This window comes from Botrytis sinoallii (genome assembly GCF_014898435.1).
Source record: "Botrytis sinoallii strain Bc 23 chromosome Unknown BSIN_005, whole genome shotgun sequence".
Lineage (NCBI taxonomy): Eukaryota > Fungi > Ascomycota > Leotiomycetes > Helotiales > Sclerotiniaceae > Botrytis > Botrytis sinoallii.
In genome coordinates, this window is record NW_024066032.1 from 1304286 (window position 1) to 1319785 (window position 15500).

Here is a 15500-nt window from a genome sequence, read left to right on the forward strand (position 1 = left end):
GACTCGGCACGTCGATGCCACTGGCGATCAGTGTTGGTATTCGGATGAGTTGGGAGATCGCCTCCAGCAGGCTGGAACGGTTGACAAGCATATTTCTTTTATGCGTCGGCCGTAATTCGAATATGTACCATGTGTGTTACTGTCTCCAATTGTCTCCAATTGTCTAACTAGATTAGGATCAACGTCGAAGCGACTTCATATGCGGAAATACATAATCAGCGACGCGAGCATGCTGGTTTCCATTAGCTTGGCATCGATCTAGATGATGAGCGAACTTTTTAACTCACTATAGAGAAACCAGGACATGGATCGAGAGGATATAAATTTCACAGCGCACGTGGGAGATTCCGGATATGCATACATACGTACATATCCTCCTTTGACAAGACCAATTAACACACTTTGAAACCACTATTGGAGAGTAACAGAAGCTGAGTCTCAAAACAAGTACACATTGGATTATCAAGCCAATATATTGCAAAGTGGATACAGATATACATAAATAAATACCAAGAAAGCAAAACCGACCCCATCGCTCGGCCCCTGAGACCATCCGGGATGCGTAAGCGACGGCAGTGCAGCTCGGCCGCTAAGAAACGGGGTTAGTCGTCTGGGTCTTGGATTCTGCCATGGTGTGGTATGTGCATCTAGTTAGTTTCGGAGTGACATGTTTTTCTTTTCTTCTGGCAGTGCCGCTGTGCGAGAAGGGGAGGTGGGATGCGTGGAATCGAACCGTGGTTATGGGTCGAGACTTGAGAGGGGACGGGATGGGATGATGGGATGCGTAGTGTTTGAGGGTTTGGAAGGGGATGAGGGGTGTTTGTATGTGTGTATTGTGTTGTGTTGTTTTGTCTTCTTTACTGGATGGTATATCTCACTTTACTCTCGGGAGAGATGTATCTATCAATCAACATTCCCATTTCCAATTCTCACAAATCTCCATGCTGCAGAGACAAGATCTATTCCTACAGAAAACACATTGAGTAACAGCTCATCAATCCATCAATTCACCAATCAATAACAAAATTCAAAAACTCCAGAGATGAAGAATTATTAAACCGGACCAATAACTCAACATTCCATCCTCTACCGCCTTCTCTCTCTCCTTTATATCATACATTTCATACCTACACGCAGAATTATTTTCTGCGTAACTCACATTGTACGTATCCTCATTCGAATTCTCGAATATTCTCCACCGAGCTACTCGAATACCGCTTCTCCTTCTCCACTCTTGGCACTGGGGATGGGGATGTGGATTGGTAATGGGAATTGATCCAAATGGAATGGGATGGGATATTTTCTCGGGGTCTAAATGACATCGTAAATGAGTAAATGAGTCTATCTTGGCATAGATATAGAGTTATGTTTTTTTCCGTCGCAAATCTCGGGTTTTGTATTTTTTGGGGGGGGGGGGGGGGCTATAGTCGTTGGTAGGTGTGGTATCTCGGGCATGTTATTGTGAGGTGTGAGGTGTGAGGTGTGAGGTGTGAGGTGTGAGTTATGAGTTATGAGTGGTGAGGTATAAATTGTAAATCACATCAGGGTTTCTTCATGAAAAGGGGAAGAGGGAATTTCAAGGAGAGGTGCGGAGGAGGAGGTATGGAGAAGAATCGAGACCCCCCCCCCCCCCCCAATAGATTTTCATTTCATAGGTACTTACTTGTCTGTCTATCTATCTACCAGACTTCCAAGCTGTAGAATGTAAATTTTCCAAACAAACCCCGGGGTTTGTAAGATTTAACTCGGATCTGGGATATGGGTTGATAGCTGTGGGTGTTTTAGAATTTTGCAGCAAGCAGGACAGGATAGGATAGGATAGGACAGATATAATGAGAGAAATAGGTATCCGATGAGCTCGCTCTGGGCGCGAAGAAGAGTTCTAAACTTGTAAACTTGTAAACTTCTGTTCTTCTGCTCTTCTATTCAATGTCCACTGAGATTTACCAAAGAGAGGATTACACACACAATACAGTCTCGCACGATGGAACAGATAATCTCTTTCTATTCCCTCGTGCTTCCTTTGCTATGTTTCGCTTTCTTATTGTATATCTAGAGAGCTATCTAGAGAGTGATGTTAATATGTAATGTGAATTCACAGTAGGTAGGTAGATCGATCCTTTCGAACTCGTCGGTGTATACTCATACTCATACTCATACTCATACTCATACTCATACTCATACTCATACTCATACTCATACTCATACTCATACTCATACTCATACTCATACTCATACTCATACTCATACTCATACTCATACTCATACTCATACTCATACTCATACTCATACTCATACTTGTATATAGTTCTATTCACATTTCATTGATCTTGCTACTGTTACCTACTTTCCAAGTTGATTCGAGTGTTTCCAATTCACTTCATATTCCAAGTACAATGTTTCTTTTTACGCCCTGGACTATGATAGAGATGTATCGGTTAAAGATAAATAAAGCAGATATAAAAAGTGGAATTATATTACAAAGTCGGGAGTAACAAACTCCAAAGCAAAAGAATTCTACGGAGTAATACAGTAATATTGATATTTATCGATACCAACGACTCAATATTAAAAGGGAGCTTTCCCTCAATTGTAAATTGACATTGAGAAATTTGTGAAGCTATAGATTTGTATTGTTTATCTTGTAAAAAAGTTTCGTATTCATCTCTATGTATCATCCTCCCATTTTACTTTTTGGTACGTAACACCTGACGGATACTGCATCTGAATACATTATGTCGTGAATGACTAAAGAGAACCCTCCCCAAAATCTCCAAAACGCCATGCATAATTCCATTATAGTAAGCTTGAAATAGAATTGTGCCTTGAATGTCAGAGGGTATTTTAACGACTGTTTGTTTTGCCGATACTGCGTTTTCCGGAGAACTAATTGCACATGTGTTAGCAGGGCGTTTGATATTGGGTTTAGAAGACCATTTTCAGGTACAGTAAGGAATGATGTGGGAATAGAGGATCGAGGGCAGTAACGTACCAAATGCTTTGGTCTGACACCAGCAACATGCCTATCGGCTTCACCTTGTCTCGCCATACGATTCATCTTTCTCTGGCCGAGTTTCTGGGCACGCTCAGCCTTTGTCCTGGACTCTTCGTTTCCAGCAACACCATCATCTCTTCTATTGGCCTGGCTTCTTGCTCTGCTCTTAGCACGCATCTTAGCTTCATAATCAGGATCATCAACATCCATAGCATCTTCAGTTTGTGCGCGGCTGCGTGTTTGACTACGGCCTCTAGATTGGGAGCGTGCACGGGCGACAATAGATGTGGTATCGTGACCGAGAGAGTCGAGGTGATCTTCCATCTCGGAAAGCTTCTTGCGAGTGGCAGAGCGGGGAATGAGAGCACGGTTCTTGAGGGATTTCTTCATCTTGGCTTCATTCTTGATGAGTTCACGCTTCTCGCGGATGAGGTTAGCCTTCATGCGGATCTCAGCATCTTCAGCATCCTCGAGATCGTCGTCAGAGTCGTAGTATCCTTCTGCCTCGAGCTTCTCTTCTTCCTCTTCCAAAGCGGCCAATTTGGCCTCGATATCTGGGTCCACGAAATCGTAAACGTTCTTTCCGTCGAAGATTTCGGGAATTTTGTCGTGCTTCCATTCGTCGTTCTCGAGCATATATTTATCCTTCAAGTCTACGTTGTAAACACCAGCTCCACCATTCTCTTCCTCAATATCACGAGCAAGCCTGATGCGCTCCGGATCACTTTTGTCGTACTTCTTCTTGGCCAAGGCAGCCTCTGGAATGAAGGCCTCACGGACAACACCATCCATAGGTCTGGCAACGTGAATTCTTGCGAGGACATCACCCAATCTACCACCAACAGCACCACTGCTGTTTGTACCAGCCTTGAGCTTTTGAGCAACACGATCAGCGATCAGACGCTCGCATGCAGCATTCTTAACTTCTTGAACTCCCTCGGCAGTTGTACATGATAGTTGCAATAACTCAACATCACCAGGCTTAAGGAGTGCCTGGAGTTGAGCTTGAGTCTCAGGATCCAAATCTTCGGGGCGTGTAACATCAATCTTGTTAATGACGATGAAAACGAGTTTGTTGGCGAAGAGAGGTTTGATACTTTGGAAAAGTTGCATTTGTGCTTGAACGGTGTAACCACACTGTTCAGACAAATCCATGAAGTAAAGAATGGCAGATCTTAAATGCGCAATAGCAGTAATAGACTGCATTTCAATAGTGTTCATCTCTTCCAGTGGATGATCCAATATACCGGGGGTATCAATTGCTTGAAACCTTAGGTATTTGTAATCGAAATGTCCGACAAACAAACTTTTGGTGGTGAAAGCATATGGTTGAACATCCACATCGGCTCTAGTAACACTCTTCAAGAAACTGGACTTTCCAACGTTGGGATAACCGCAGATCAAAAGTGTTCTTGTATTTGGGTCGATAGATGGAAGACGACCGAGATGCTGACGAACTTGATCGAGATACAAAAGAGGGTCTTTAAGTCTTCTGCAGATGGTGGCCATTCGTCCCAATGCAGCACGCTTAAGTTGTTTACATTGGAAGAGGGATTGACCATATTTGAGAAGTCGAACATAATCGCGAGAAACAATTTCAATCAGATGTTTGGCAGTTGACAATTGTCCTAGAGCGATACGGAAATGGTCGGCATCGTAGAGGGTGTTGAGGAGATCTTTGTGGAACGGATGAATATCTTGTAGTCGTGGGAATCCGTCCAAAATGAGAGAGAGCTTCTCGGAGAAAGTCTCAGCTGTGAACTTGACCTTTCTAGTGTAGAAACCTAACATGAATTAGTTAAAAGAGTCGTTGCGATGAAGGCAAATAAGTTCTGTACCTCTAATTCTGGTAATGGCAAATCCAGAACGAATTTGTGTAGGCAATCGACGTTGTGTTCTGCTCAACACAATATCGAGAAACTCTTGAGAGGTTGGAACCGGTTGAATATCCTTCCATGTGGTCTTCATGATGGGCAAATGGTATCGATGAAGTGTGATGGAGGTGTTGATGGGGATATCGAGAACTCGGCTTGAAGTTCTTTCGATAAGAATTTGGATAATTTTTTTTTGCTTAGTGCCTCAGAAACTGGCCGCGCTAGTGTATCTTATCGCTAATCGGTATTTAGAGTGTATTGGAGTGACTCTATCAGCTTTCAATCATATCAGAAAGTCTTACCTAGGTGGTAATTTCACTTCAAGCAGACAAAAATGATTCGCAAAGACATGATCGAGAGTATGCACAGCTCGACCTCCCTGTTGTGATTTTGCTTACCAGCAATTTGAGTCGGTCGATGGTGACTTGTATGTCAAAAGGAAGTACGCACCATTTCCATGTGGTGTGCCTTAAAAGATCCTTGCGGCGTCGACCTATCCTTCAAGTTCTGTTTTGGAGAGAGGAGAGAATTAAAACATTCAATACGATATACCTGGTATTCTTCCTAATACCTGCATTTTCATGTAGTTGTTGTCAAATGTATAGTAACAATCAACATCAACTGTAACGAAAAGAATGAATCAATGCTTATCATTGTATTCGTTTGGCCTGTACCAAATCTTCAATGAAACCATGACCGTAACATCTGCTTATCCGTTTTTTCTCAGGGTCGCTCATTCCCCACCATAATATCTTAGGTGCATCCGATGAGGTACCGAGAGGGGAGATGAAAAAATTATTTCCCCTCCATGACATAGACATTGTTATACGTAGTTCGAATTCCAAGACACAAAAAAACACTCGAGTTCCACTCACACACAAAACCTCGAACCTCACTCATTCCACACTTCGATACACATATCCATCATGTCCACCCTTTCTCCATACAAAGCTGAATTCCTCAAAGCCGCAATTGATGGCGGGGTCCTCAAATTCGGCAGCTTCGAATTGAAGTCGAAACGAATCTCTCCTTACTTTTTCAACGCCGGCGATTTCTACCGCGCAGATCTTCTCCGCGCTATTTCTACTGCTTATGCAAAGGCTATCATCGAGGCACAAGAAGCAAACATTCTGGACTTCGATATTGTGTTTGGACCTGCATACAAGGGCATTCCTCTTGCGACAGCTACCGTGGATAAGTTGGCCGATCTCGATCCAAAATACAATACTATGTGTTATTCTTTCGATAGAAAGGAAGCCAAGGATCACGGAGAGGGAGGAAATATCGTAGGAGCTCCTTTGAAGGGAAAGAGAGTTTTGATCGTGGATGATGTTGTGACTGCCGGAACTGCAAAGAGGGAGGCCATTGACAAGATTCGCAAGGAGGGTGGCATTGTAGCTGGTATTTTGGTGGCATTGGACCGAATGGAAAAATTGCCTTCGCCAACTGGAGATGATAGTGCCCCAATGCCAAGTGCGATTGGAGAGATCAGAAAAGAATATGGGATTCCAGTTTTGTCTATTTTGACATTAGATGATATTATTGGAGGTCTCAGCGGCATTGCGTCAGAGGAAAATGTCAAGAATATGGAAGAATACAGGGCTAAGTACAAGGCCAGCGATTAATAGATTCGAGACCCTGTTATAGCGCGTCATGCGGACATTTTTGCTCAGAGTGATATCAGATGTTAATAATCCGATTTCTTAATATTATTTAATCTATACTCTCATCTAATGAATTTTTAAATATATCATCTTACCTATCAATTATATATCATTTTAAAATAAATTTAAATTTAAAATCTAAATCTAAATTATTTTCAAAGATTTCAAAGATTTCAAAGATTTCAAAGATTTCAAAGATTTCAAAGATTTATATTAAAAAAGATTAGATAATATAAATTTTTATATTAGATAATTATTACAGAGGAATAGCTAGATATGTCGAATAATCACTTTGATTAGAAGATAGATATATATGATAATATTTGTCACGGCGCCAACTACATGATCTGTAGTTGCCTTCGTGCCTCAGGCACAGAATACTAGCGCGCCGTGACAATATTAAACTAGATTGACTTGAGGTATAATTATAAGGATTATATCAATCTTATATATTTTGATTGAGCAATAGAGTTGTTTAATTAGAGAAAAGACGTGTAGAATAGGTAGATTATTCGTATTAAGTGTAGTGCGTATTCTCTTGAAAGCTATGTACGATCCAGTTGAGTATATCAACCAAAGTGATTACCTAATACGCCTAATGCGTTTAGCCCGCTTTCTATTAGATATTAGGGTTCACGAAAGTAAAGAAATAAAAGAGGATTTTGTGAATATGTTTAATAGGTATTTTGGAGGAGTGCCATGCTTATTCATATGATATTCCACAAGACGGTGAATTCCGTAACAATAATATATATCAGATCGATTTTAGAATCAGATAATACTATATTAGACGAAAGAAATCGTTCTGAGCAAAAATGTCCGCATGTCGCGCCATACCCTGTTCGTAAATCAAGATACCCGTACGAGGAAATATACCACCACTTCACAAATGTTTGAAACTCCTGTGTGATCCCCTCTCCAAATGACAATGAACCGTGTATGAACCAAAACTGTAAAAGGGTATCATTCTCTAACCATAAGCTGTTCGTGCCTCGGGAGTCTTAAGATCATAAATCTGGACATGTGTCAGTGTCCATTCAAGACTGATCAGATGTGTACCTTACCATATCATACCAGCCGCCGCCACCAAATTGAGCATCACTCTTGCCCTTTTCTAAAAAGCCAAGCATCTTGTAGAAATTCACTTTATGCTTGAATAAATGTCAGTAAGATAAATGTGTGCGAAGACTATGCATGTCTCGAGTCAGAGCAAACTTACATCATGCGCGATAAGAGCCAATCTATCAGCAATTCCAGCACCATTCATTTGTTGCATGTACGCAGCCATAAGAACTTTTCCCAAACCGCGTCCTTGGAATGCCGGTAGAATGGCAACCGAATGAAGTACTATGGTCCGTCCATCTTCTTGATGGCCGATATTTGTACGTGGAGGTTTAGTGCCCTCCCAACCTTCAGGAACTCCCATGGATGCATCCGAAGCTGTCGTGTCATGTGTCTTGGCTGCAATAACATGACCGATGAGAACACTAATCGCTCCATTCCTTCGACTAGTTTCAACCGGACGGCCTGTGGCAAGAGTCTCGATTTTGGAATCGGAGCCGGGGACCATGGTGCAGAAGATACCCAAGCATAGCTCACCACATCTGGTAAGTCTATACCTTAGCTTGTCGAAGGTTAGCCACGCCAAATTCTCTAGACGAGAAGGGAATTAAGATATAGATGACCAACTTTTTCTCTAGATGCTCTTTCATTTGGATCTTCGAAAGCGATATTCTCGAGGGCCAAGACCGACTCCAGATCGGAGACAGTCAGAGGACGAGTGTACGGGTGAAGATCCCGATGAGAATTGGAATACATATGGAAGTTTTTGATTCGTTGATCTTCAGGTATAATTACAAAACCTCTTTGGGGTTCTTGCTGGTCGTCGAATTGTCGTGGTGTTACTGGATTGGGACTCTCTGATAAAATAGGTGATTGAGGTGTTCCTTCACGTTGTTCGTTTTCCGACATAATTTCAACTTTCTAGATTAGGTTGGGACCCGAGAAATGCTACTAGGTAGGTACCGTATCCAGGCAATTGTAGCCTTATGGGGAGAGATGGTGAATTAGTTCTAGATTTGACCGATTACCTAACTCCACGGGTAGAAATATGGCACGGATATGGACTGATAAGATTTGGAGGTTGGATCCGCATGAGCAATCCATTCACTTGTATTGAGCAATTGCAAAATGGAATGTCTGGAATCGATTTGATGGAAGTGAGGTCGAGCTGGGAAAACAGCAGATAAAATACAGGTGAAGAGTCAAAACCCGCGCCACAAAACCAAAAAAAAGAAGGCAACAGAGAACAAACGGCGTTTGATTCGATCATGTGCTAACAAGGCTGCTTTGTAGTAGGATTATACCTAGATAGGTATGTAGCTCATCGTCATTATTGGCTATTGTGTACAACCTTGATTGAGAGCTCGCATCTATATGCTGCTCTGGTGTAATGTAATGGTTATAATGGGCATTTTGGTAATATTTCTACAATAAATAGACAAATGAGGAAGAGATATCTACACATGGTCATACGATTAGATTGAGCTGATATTGTAGTAGATGTTGCAGTATATTTCAAGTACCTAGTATAAAGTAGCTCCTACCTACTACCTAGGTATGCTGCTTTCATTCTAGTTAGGTAGATACCTAGTATTCATATATTCATACATCTATACAATTGCTATTGAAACCCACGCTTGAAAATGTAACAACGCTTCATCTCTTCCATGGTTGAACAAGATATACGAGCTCGAAACATGTGGTTAGGTGACATTCAATTACATTACTAGGCTAACGAGTAGGTACTTATTGAGGCACATTTCTTCTATTGCACAGCATCTGCTTCTTGTGTGTGTGTACAAGAAGAGACCCCGAAAATTCTATATTTATATTCGCATTTATACGGAGTATCTGTTGATCTATTTCTTTTATCAGATGAAGCATTGAAGAAAACGTCCCCATTTGTATGTCTTTGTTGTCGCATCATTATCATTGCATTGAGGAATACCTTCAACATTTCCATACTCCAGAGTGCCGCTACTCCATATTCCATATACCTCAATCCCCTGCGGAAGAACATTCGTCACCAATTGAGGCGGATCTCTCATGTTATCCTCTTTAATCGGCTTCTACCCATCCCATCCATGGGTTTCATCGTCGGGTGCGGGCATGGCTGCATTCGCATGGTAACCAAAGAAGCTTTTAGCTACTCCTTAGGTACCTAATACCTAGTCAATAGATAATTTCATCTATTTTGAGTATCACAGGTCATTGGCACCATTGCTGATCGACATCAAACCGGTATCTTAGCTTCCCCAAGATTCTTCCTAGGTAGATTCATCACTCTTTGACATGCACTGCCACTGAAAATGAGTACCCGAATCAGTCACCAAGCCTTCCTGCTGCCGAAGACTTTGTCATCACACTCATTGGTATCCATGCATTCAGATGCACCGAATGAGGGAAAAGATAAGTGCAATGCAAGTACACCTGGGTAGTCAGTACATTCAAAAGCAAAAAAAAGAGGCAAACAAAAATGGTAGATGCTAGAACTTTCTGCGGTACAAAGTTTGCCATGTACCGTGTATGTAGTTCTACACTACCAGTGACCTCACAGATAGATAGATATTCGCTACAAACAACTTGTCTCCATTTCTAATTTACTAGCTTCATCCGCTTCTATTTCAGGCGATACTGGAGTGCTCGTCATACATGGATAACTACTTACCCCCAAGCTCTGACCGAAATAGTTAATAACCCCTCTACCATCACCATCACCATCACCATTACAATTTCAACTTCAAAGTTTCAATCTTTTCCACAAATTTCACTACTTCTCTTGAGAACCCAGATTTTCTAATATTTACAATATCATCTACTTTCTACAGTCTTCTAATATTGAAAAGTACAATACTTATTACTGCCACAGAAGTGCTACCTGTGACATAATCTTCAAAATGTTCGTTGAAGATCCCAAGAGAAGTGCTTGATTTGTGAGCTGAGGCTAATCATTTCAAACCTAGGCGTATCACTTTAACCATTACTGCTCCTACAGATGACGATGCAGATCTCATATCTCTCGAAATACCTCAAGACACCACGGTGGGCACATTGAAGGAATCCGTCCAAGCCGAATCTCGCATCCCTAAGAGAGATCAACATCTATACCACAATGGCCAACTACTACACGATGACAATAAGACCATGGAGCAATTACAGATTGGTGATGGAGAAATGCTTGCTTTGCATGTTAGGGAATACAGAGATCCTCCTGCTGCCACCGCACAACGAACTTCACAACCTGCTCGCGCACCTCCAGGAAGAGGAGGCCAACAACAGCCAGATCCAGAGACAATTAGATTACAATTGATAGGCAACGCGGAAATGAGACGAGAGGTCGCTCGTCAAAATCCGGAATTGGCTGCTGCTGCTGATAGTCCAGAACGATTTGCAGCAGTACTGAACCAAATGCGAAGCCGGGAAGCAGGTGAGGAGGCTAGGCGGAGACAGCAGATTGCGGATCTAAATGCCGATCCATTTGATGTCGATGCGCAAATGAGGATTGCGGAGATGATTCGTGAGCAACGAGTGCAGGAGAATTTGCAAAATGCTATTGAGCACAATCCCGAAGGTAGACATGAGGTACCCCATTCTGCCTGCGCCAAGCTTCTAACCTGATCAATCAATAGTATTCGGTCGTGTTCATATGTTGTACATCGATGTCGAAGTCAACGGACACAAAGTCAAGGCATTCGTCGATTCCGGTGCCCAAGCTACCATCATGTCTCCCAAATGTGCTGAAGATTGTGGTATAATGCGACTGGTCGACAAACGTTTCGCAGGTATCGCACGAGGAGTTGGTACCGCCGCTATTCTTGGCCGAGTTCACTCTGCGCAGATTAAGATCGGGAGTATGTTTCTTCCTTGCAGCTTCACCGTGATGGAAGGCAAAGATGTCGATTTACTTTTGGGCTTGGATATGTTAAAGAGACATCAAGCTTGTATAGATTTGTCCAAGGATAAACTCATCATACAAGGTGTCGAGGTTAGCTTTTTGGGAGAGGCAGATATTCCTAAGAATATGGAGGATGAGAGGGCAGAGGAGCCACAACTCGAGGGACCAGGAGGAACAACCATCGGAGCAAAATCTGGTGCAGTGTCAGGGCCTTCGACAGGACAGCAAGCACCCCAGAGCGCATCATCAGCACCAGCTGCTTCTGCTCCATCCGTCCCACCACAGCAGCAACAGCCGTCGTTTCCAGCAGAAAGTATAGATCAACTTGTAGCATTAGGATTCTCGCGCGATGAAGCCGTTAATGCGTTGGCGGCTTGTGGGGGAGATGTTCAGTACGCGGCTGGTCTTCTGTTCCAAGGATAGATTGGGGCTGGGCTGGATTGGATGCGCTAGGTTATGATACAGTACAGAGTGCGTTCAAACAATAATATGTTCAAAGGTCAGGCAGGCATGGCGTCGCATGGCAAAAAGGAACGAATGAGGGGCAGAAAGGATCAAAGTCAGAGGACACAGGACTTGATCTTCCCGACGATGTGGTCTGACGATAAAACCTTAAATAGCAAAACCGGCGTTAGCATAGCAGATGTGTGGCTTGATGCATTTGATTCTTTCTTCATGGTATATCTGCTCCTTTCTGATTTGAATTATGAAATGGGCGAATCTGGTCCCTAGGATAGTGCTTCACATGTGCCCATCACCTTCATTGTAATTACAGTACGCTTCCCCCACAAACTCATATCAACGTTCCCCCTATCTCAACTTGTAAACACAAGGTTTTAAAACTGCCGCCTCGCTGGAAACAGGTACCTCCTCGGGCTCATCCAAAAACTTAGCCTTGGGCTTCTTCTTCCACGTCTCTCCTTCTGGCATACCCTTTGGCACTGGTACACACTTGCCCTTGATAGGCGTTGCACCCTTAACAAAATGCATCTTGACAAACATCTTGTTACTCAAATCTACCGATTTTTCCGTCTGCAGAACAAATCCTCGCTTCTTAAGGACCTCAACGAAAGCCGAAACGTCGGTTTCCTGCTTGTTGTCTTCGTTACCATCAACGTGCACCATGAGATCTGCCTCGTTTTCCTCGTCGTCGGCGGCTTTTATGGCTTTTTTGTTGACGGGTTGGTTCTTTTTGCGGTGGCCTACGCTGTGCTCGACGACTTTCTTGTTGTTTCCTCCTACGCGACCGAAGCGGGATTTGATTTCAGCGATCCAGAGTTCACCTTTCCAGCGAAGAATGCGGAAGGCTTCTTCGATGAAGTCGATCCAATTGGTTCCCATGAGCGCCAGGCAGAAGATTGCGATATCGATACTTCCATCTTCGAGAGGGAGATTCGCGATATCCGCGCGAGTGACGAGGGGGCTGGGACTTTGGAGATCGAAACTGTGGATTTTTAGGTTGAGTTTCTTGAGATCTTTTTGGAGACCTGTAGAGAGAGCTGCGTCGCCGCATCCCAGATCAGCAATGCGACATGTGCCGTCTGTTCTTGGTAATGGAGTGAGATCAGTCTTTTCCTGGGCGGGTTGACCTCGCATATCTCGTCTGAGTTTACCGCGCTGGCGGATTTGGAGAGAGTAACCGTCGACGGGGTTTTCGGGCCAGACCTCTACTTGACGACGGAAACCTTCGTGGTACTCGGTGAACATTTCTGGGTTTTGTTGAAAGGTAGCGAGGGATTCGGCGGATGGAGTAGTATATAGAGATTGATTGAGGTGACGGAAGCGGGCGGAGATGAGCTTTTGACGCATAGAGGCTTGGAGTGGTGTTAATTTCGCTGCGGGCTTGGGAGGTTGAGGAGCTTTGCTCGAGGCAGCATTGGAGGTATCGTCTTTTGAAGATTGGTCATTGTCGGATGGTTTTGAGTCCTTGTCTTTCTTGTCCTTCTTATTCTTCTTTTGTTTCTTTTCTTTTTTGGATTCCGAAACTTCTGTCGATTCATCTGAAGGTTTTGCTGGTTTACTCTCATCCTCACCTGCGCTGACTTCCTTGGCTACCTTCTCTTTCTTCTCTTTTGTTTCCCCATTCTTTTCAGCATTCTTTACTTTCTTTGCTTTTGGTTTGCCTTCAATGACCGATTCCCAAAGTTCCGACAAGTTCGCTGCGTTAACATCTGGATTCTTTGCGCGTTTGCGTTTCTTGCTAGATTTCGTCTCGGCAGGCGCTCCTTCTTCATCAGCCTTTGAAGCTGCAGCAACAGGCTCCGCTTTTTGAGTTTTTAACAGACTCGGCGAGACTGACCATCCTGGAACTGCGAACATTGCGAAGAAATGGCAATGCTTGCTTGATGTTGTGAGGATTGATAATTATGAGGTTGGTAGTTGAGATAAATTCTAGACAATTAATTTTTTTCTGCTGCGATAAACTCGATAACGATGATAAATTTTGACCCCACATTTTTGCTTCAGCTAGCGTATTCTTCTGGGGAGCTTATTAACCGAACCATATGATGATCGATCGACCGAATTTCAATTATTTGATATACAGTAGAACTTGGCTATACCGGATTGAGAAATTCGATCTATCAAATCCGGTATAAAGGAGATTCTGGTATAAAAAATGATGGTTTAAGTGTTGCTATCAATTTTTATATCCGATTTCAATTCCAATCATTGATATTTTCAGAAAAATATTATGTGATAACAACTAATCACACTTACTCATACAAAAAAAAACTTATTCAGCTTAATTTATCACCAAAACTTATACCGGATTTGTGAAAAATAAGTCCGGTATTCCGGTTTTGCCCAAAAATCCAATATCACTATATAAAAAGTGATCAAATCAGGAAATTATTCCGGTATATCCCTGATTCTGGTATATCCCAGTCCGGTATAGCCAAGTTCTACTGTAGGTACTACAATGTTACCTACCTGCCAACTCACCTACTCACCTACTCACCTACCTAGTCGGTATCTAGTAATTCTTCTTCGCAGTAAGTTTTATTAGTAGTAAGAAAATGAATAATGTCTGATTCGCCCTCCATTTAACTTTATTCAATCTTGATTATTTGATTATTTGCCATGATTTACGTGGACAGCGAGTGCTTGCTTTACAGTTTGACCTTTGAACCAATTCTATTGTCTTAACATGCGGTGATATGCGTCTGGTATGATACCCTCGTATGGAGATGTTTGCTTCCCTCGGAGACCTACCGATTGAGAAAGAGTTTTACACATCCATTGGAACCTAGGTAATATTCTAGGTTATGATGGCGAATGTGTCTTGATCTGGAACTCTCCTTATATACAGTACTACTTATGTAGAATGATCGCTGTAGGTCATAACGCGGTGATGAAACGGTCAGCTCCAGGTGGGAGACGGCCGAACCGATTTTCTCTGGGTCGGTAGAACAGGGGTAAGGTTTAGTAGTGGCTTTGGGAAACATGGATACAAACCAAAAGATATTGGAATCATCAGCCTGTCATTCTTACAATCGGCCAAAAAGGGCACGAGAGGAGTTCTGAGATTTGCCATTATTTCTTGCTTGTCATACAAGGGATTGAAGGTCAATAGTCGAAGCCACAAAGTTTTCGGCGTCGTTTACAAGTATGGTCTAGATCGTTAGCTTCTCCGAACACCCAACCTTAGTTGCATACTTTCCGTCGGAAATAAGATCCAACTTCCAAGACAAGGATATCTAATTTGGAGCGGTGATGATATGGTACCGGTAGATTTGGCAGCTTGATATCAAGCGGAGAGTCCAAGATTCCGCCCCCGATGGAAGGTATCTATGGACTACGGAGTCTGGAATGCCGCTGTTGAATGTTCAATTAATTGGCAATACTGTTGGCCACCTCTAACACGAGGGAATGAATATACGATGTAGTGTACAGAGTATGAATTGCTAACTTTCCTTTTTTTATATGGGTAAGTATTGTGGTCCATGTGAAAATACTACATGGGAAGCCCAATAGACCGATGGCAGCATTCTGCATCAACCCCTGACTAA

At 42.7% G+C, this 15500-nt stretch overlaps 5 protein-coding genes across 5 annotated transcripts; 2 read left to right on the forward strand and 3 right to left on the reverse strand.

Moving 5' to 3' along the window:
* Window positions 1–2844: 2844 nt before the first annotated feature.
* EAF02_003534 (uncharacterized protein) lies at window positions 2845–4963 on the reverse strand (the record flags this gene model as incomplete). The annotated part of the gene is made up of 3 exons (XM_038899582.1): window positions 2845–2886; window positions 2993–4779; window positions 4834–4963. 3 exons carry the CDS (start codon window positions 4961–4963, stop codon window positions 2845–2847), a joined length of 1959 nt encoding a protein of 652 aa, XP_038760509.1.
* Window positions 4964–5795: 832 nt separating this feature from the next.
* Window positions 5796–6494, forward strand: EAF02_003535 (uncharacterized protein; the record flags this gene model as incomplete). Its single annotated transcript, XM_038899583.1, has 1 exon — window positions 5796–6494. The coding sequence occupies one exon, from the start codon at window positions 5796–5798 to the stop codon at window positions 6492–6494; it is 699 nt and encodes a 232-aa protein (XP_038760510.1).
* A 1009-nt stretch (window positions 6495–7503) lies between these two features.
* EAF02_003536 (uncharacterized protein) lies at window positions 7504–8504 on the reverse strand (the record flags this gene model as incomplete). The annotated part of the gene is made up of 4 exons (XM_038899584.1): window positions 7504–7548; window positions 7598–7684; window positions 7753–8157; window positions 8223–8504. The coding sequence occupies 4 exons, from the start codon at window positions 8502–8504 to the stop codon at window positions 7504–7506; spliced, it is 819 nt and encodes a 272-aa protein (XP_038760511.1).
* A 1567-nt stretch (window positions 8505–10071) lies between these two features.
* EAF02_003537 (uncharacterized protein) lies at window positions 10072–11913 on the forward strand (the record flags this gene model as incomplete). The annotated part of the gene is made up of 4 exons (XM_038899585.1): window positions 10072–10119; window positions 10424–10494; window positions 10559–11166; window positions 11225–11913. The coding sequence occupies 4 exons, from the start codon at window positions 10072–10074 to the stop codon at window positions 11911–11913; spliced, it is 1416 nt and encodes a 471-aa protein (XP_038760512.1).
* A 387-nt stretch (window positions 11914–12300) lies between these two features.
* On the reverse strand, window positions 12301–13809 carry EAF02_003538 (uncharacterized protein; the record flags this gene model as incomplete). Its single annotated transcript, XM_038899586.1, has 1 exon — window positions 12301–13809. One exon carries the CDS (start codon window positions 13807–13809, stop codon window positions 12301–12303), a length of 1509 nt encoding a protein of 502 aa, XP_038760513.1.
* Between the last annotated feature and the right edge of the window lie 1691 nt (window positions 13810–15500).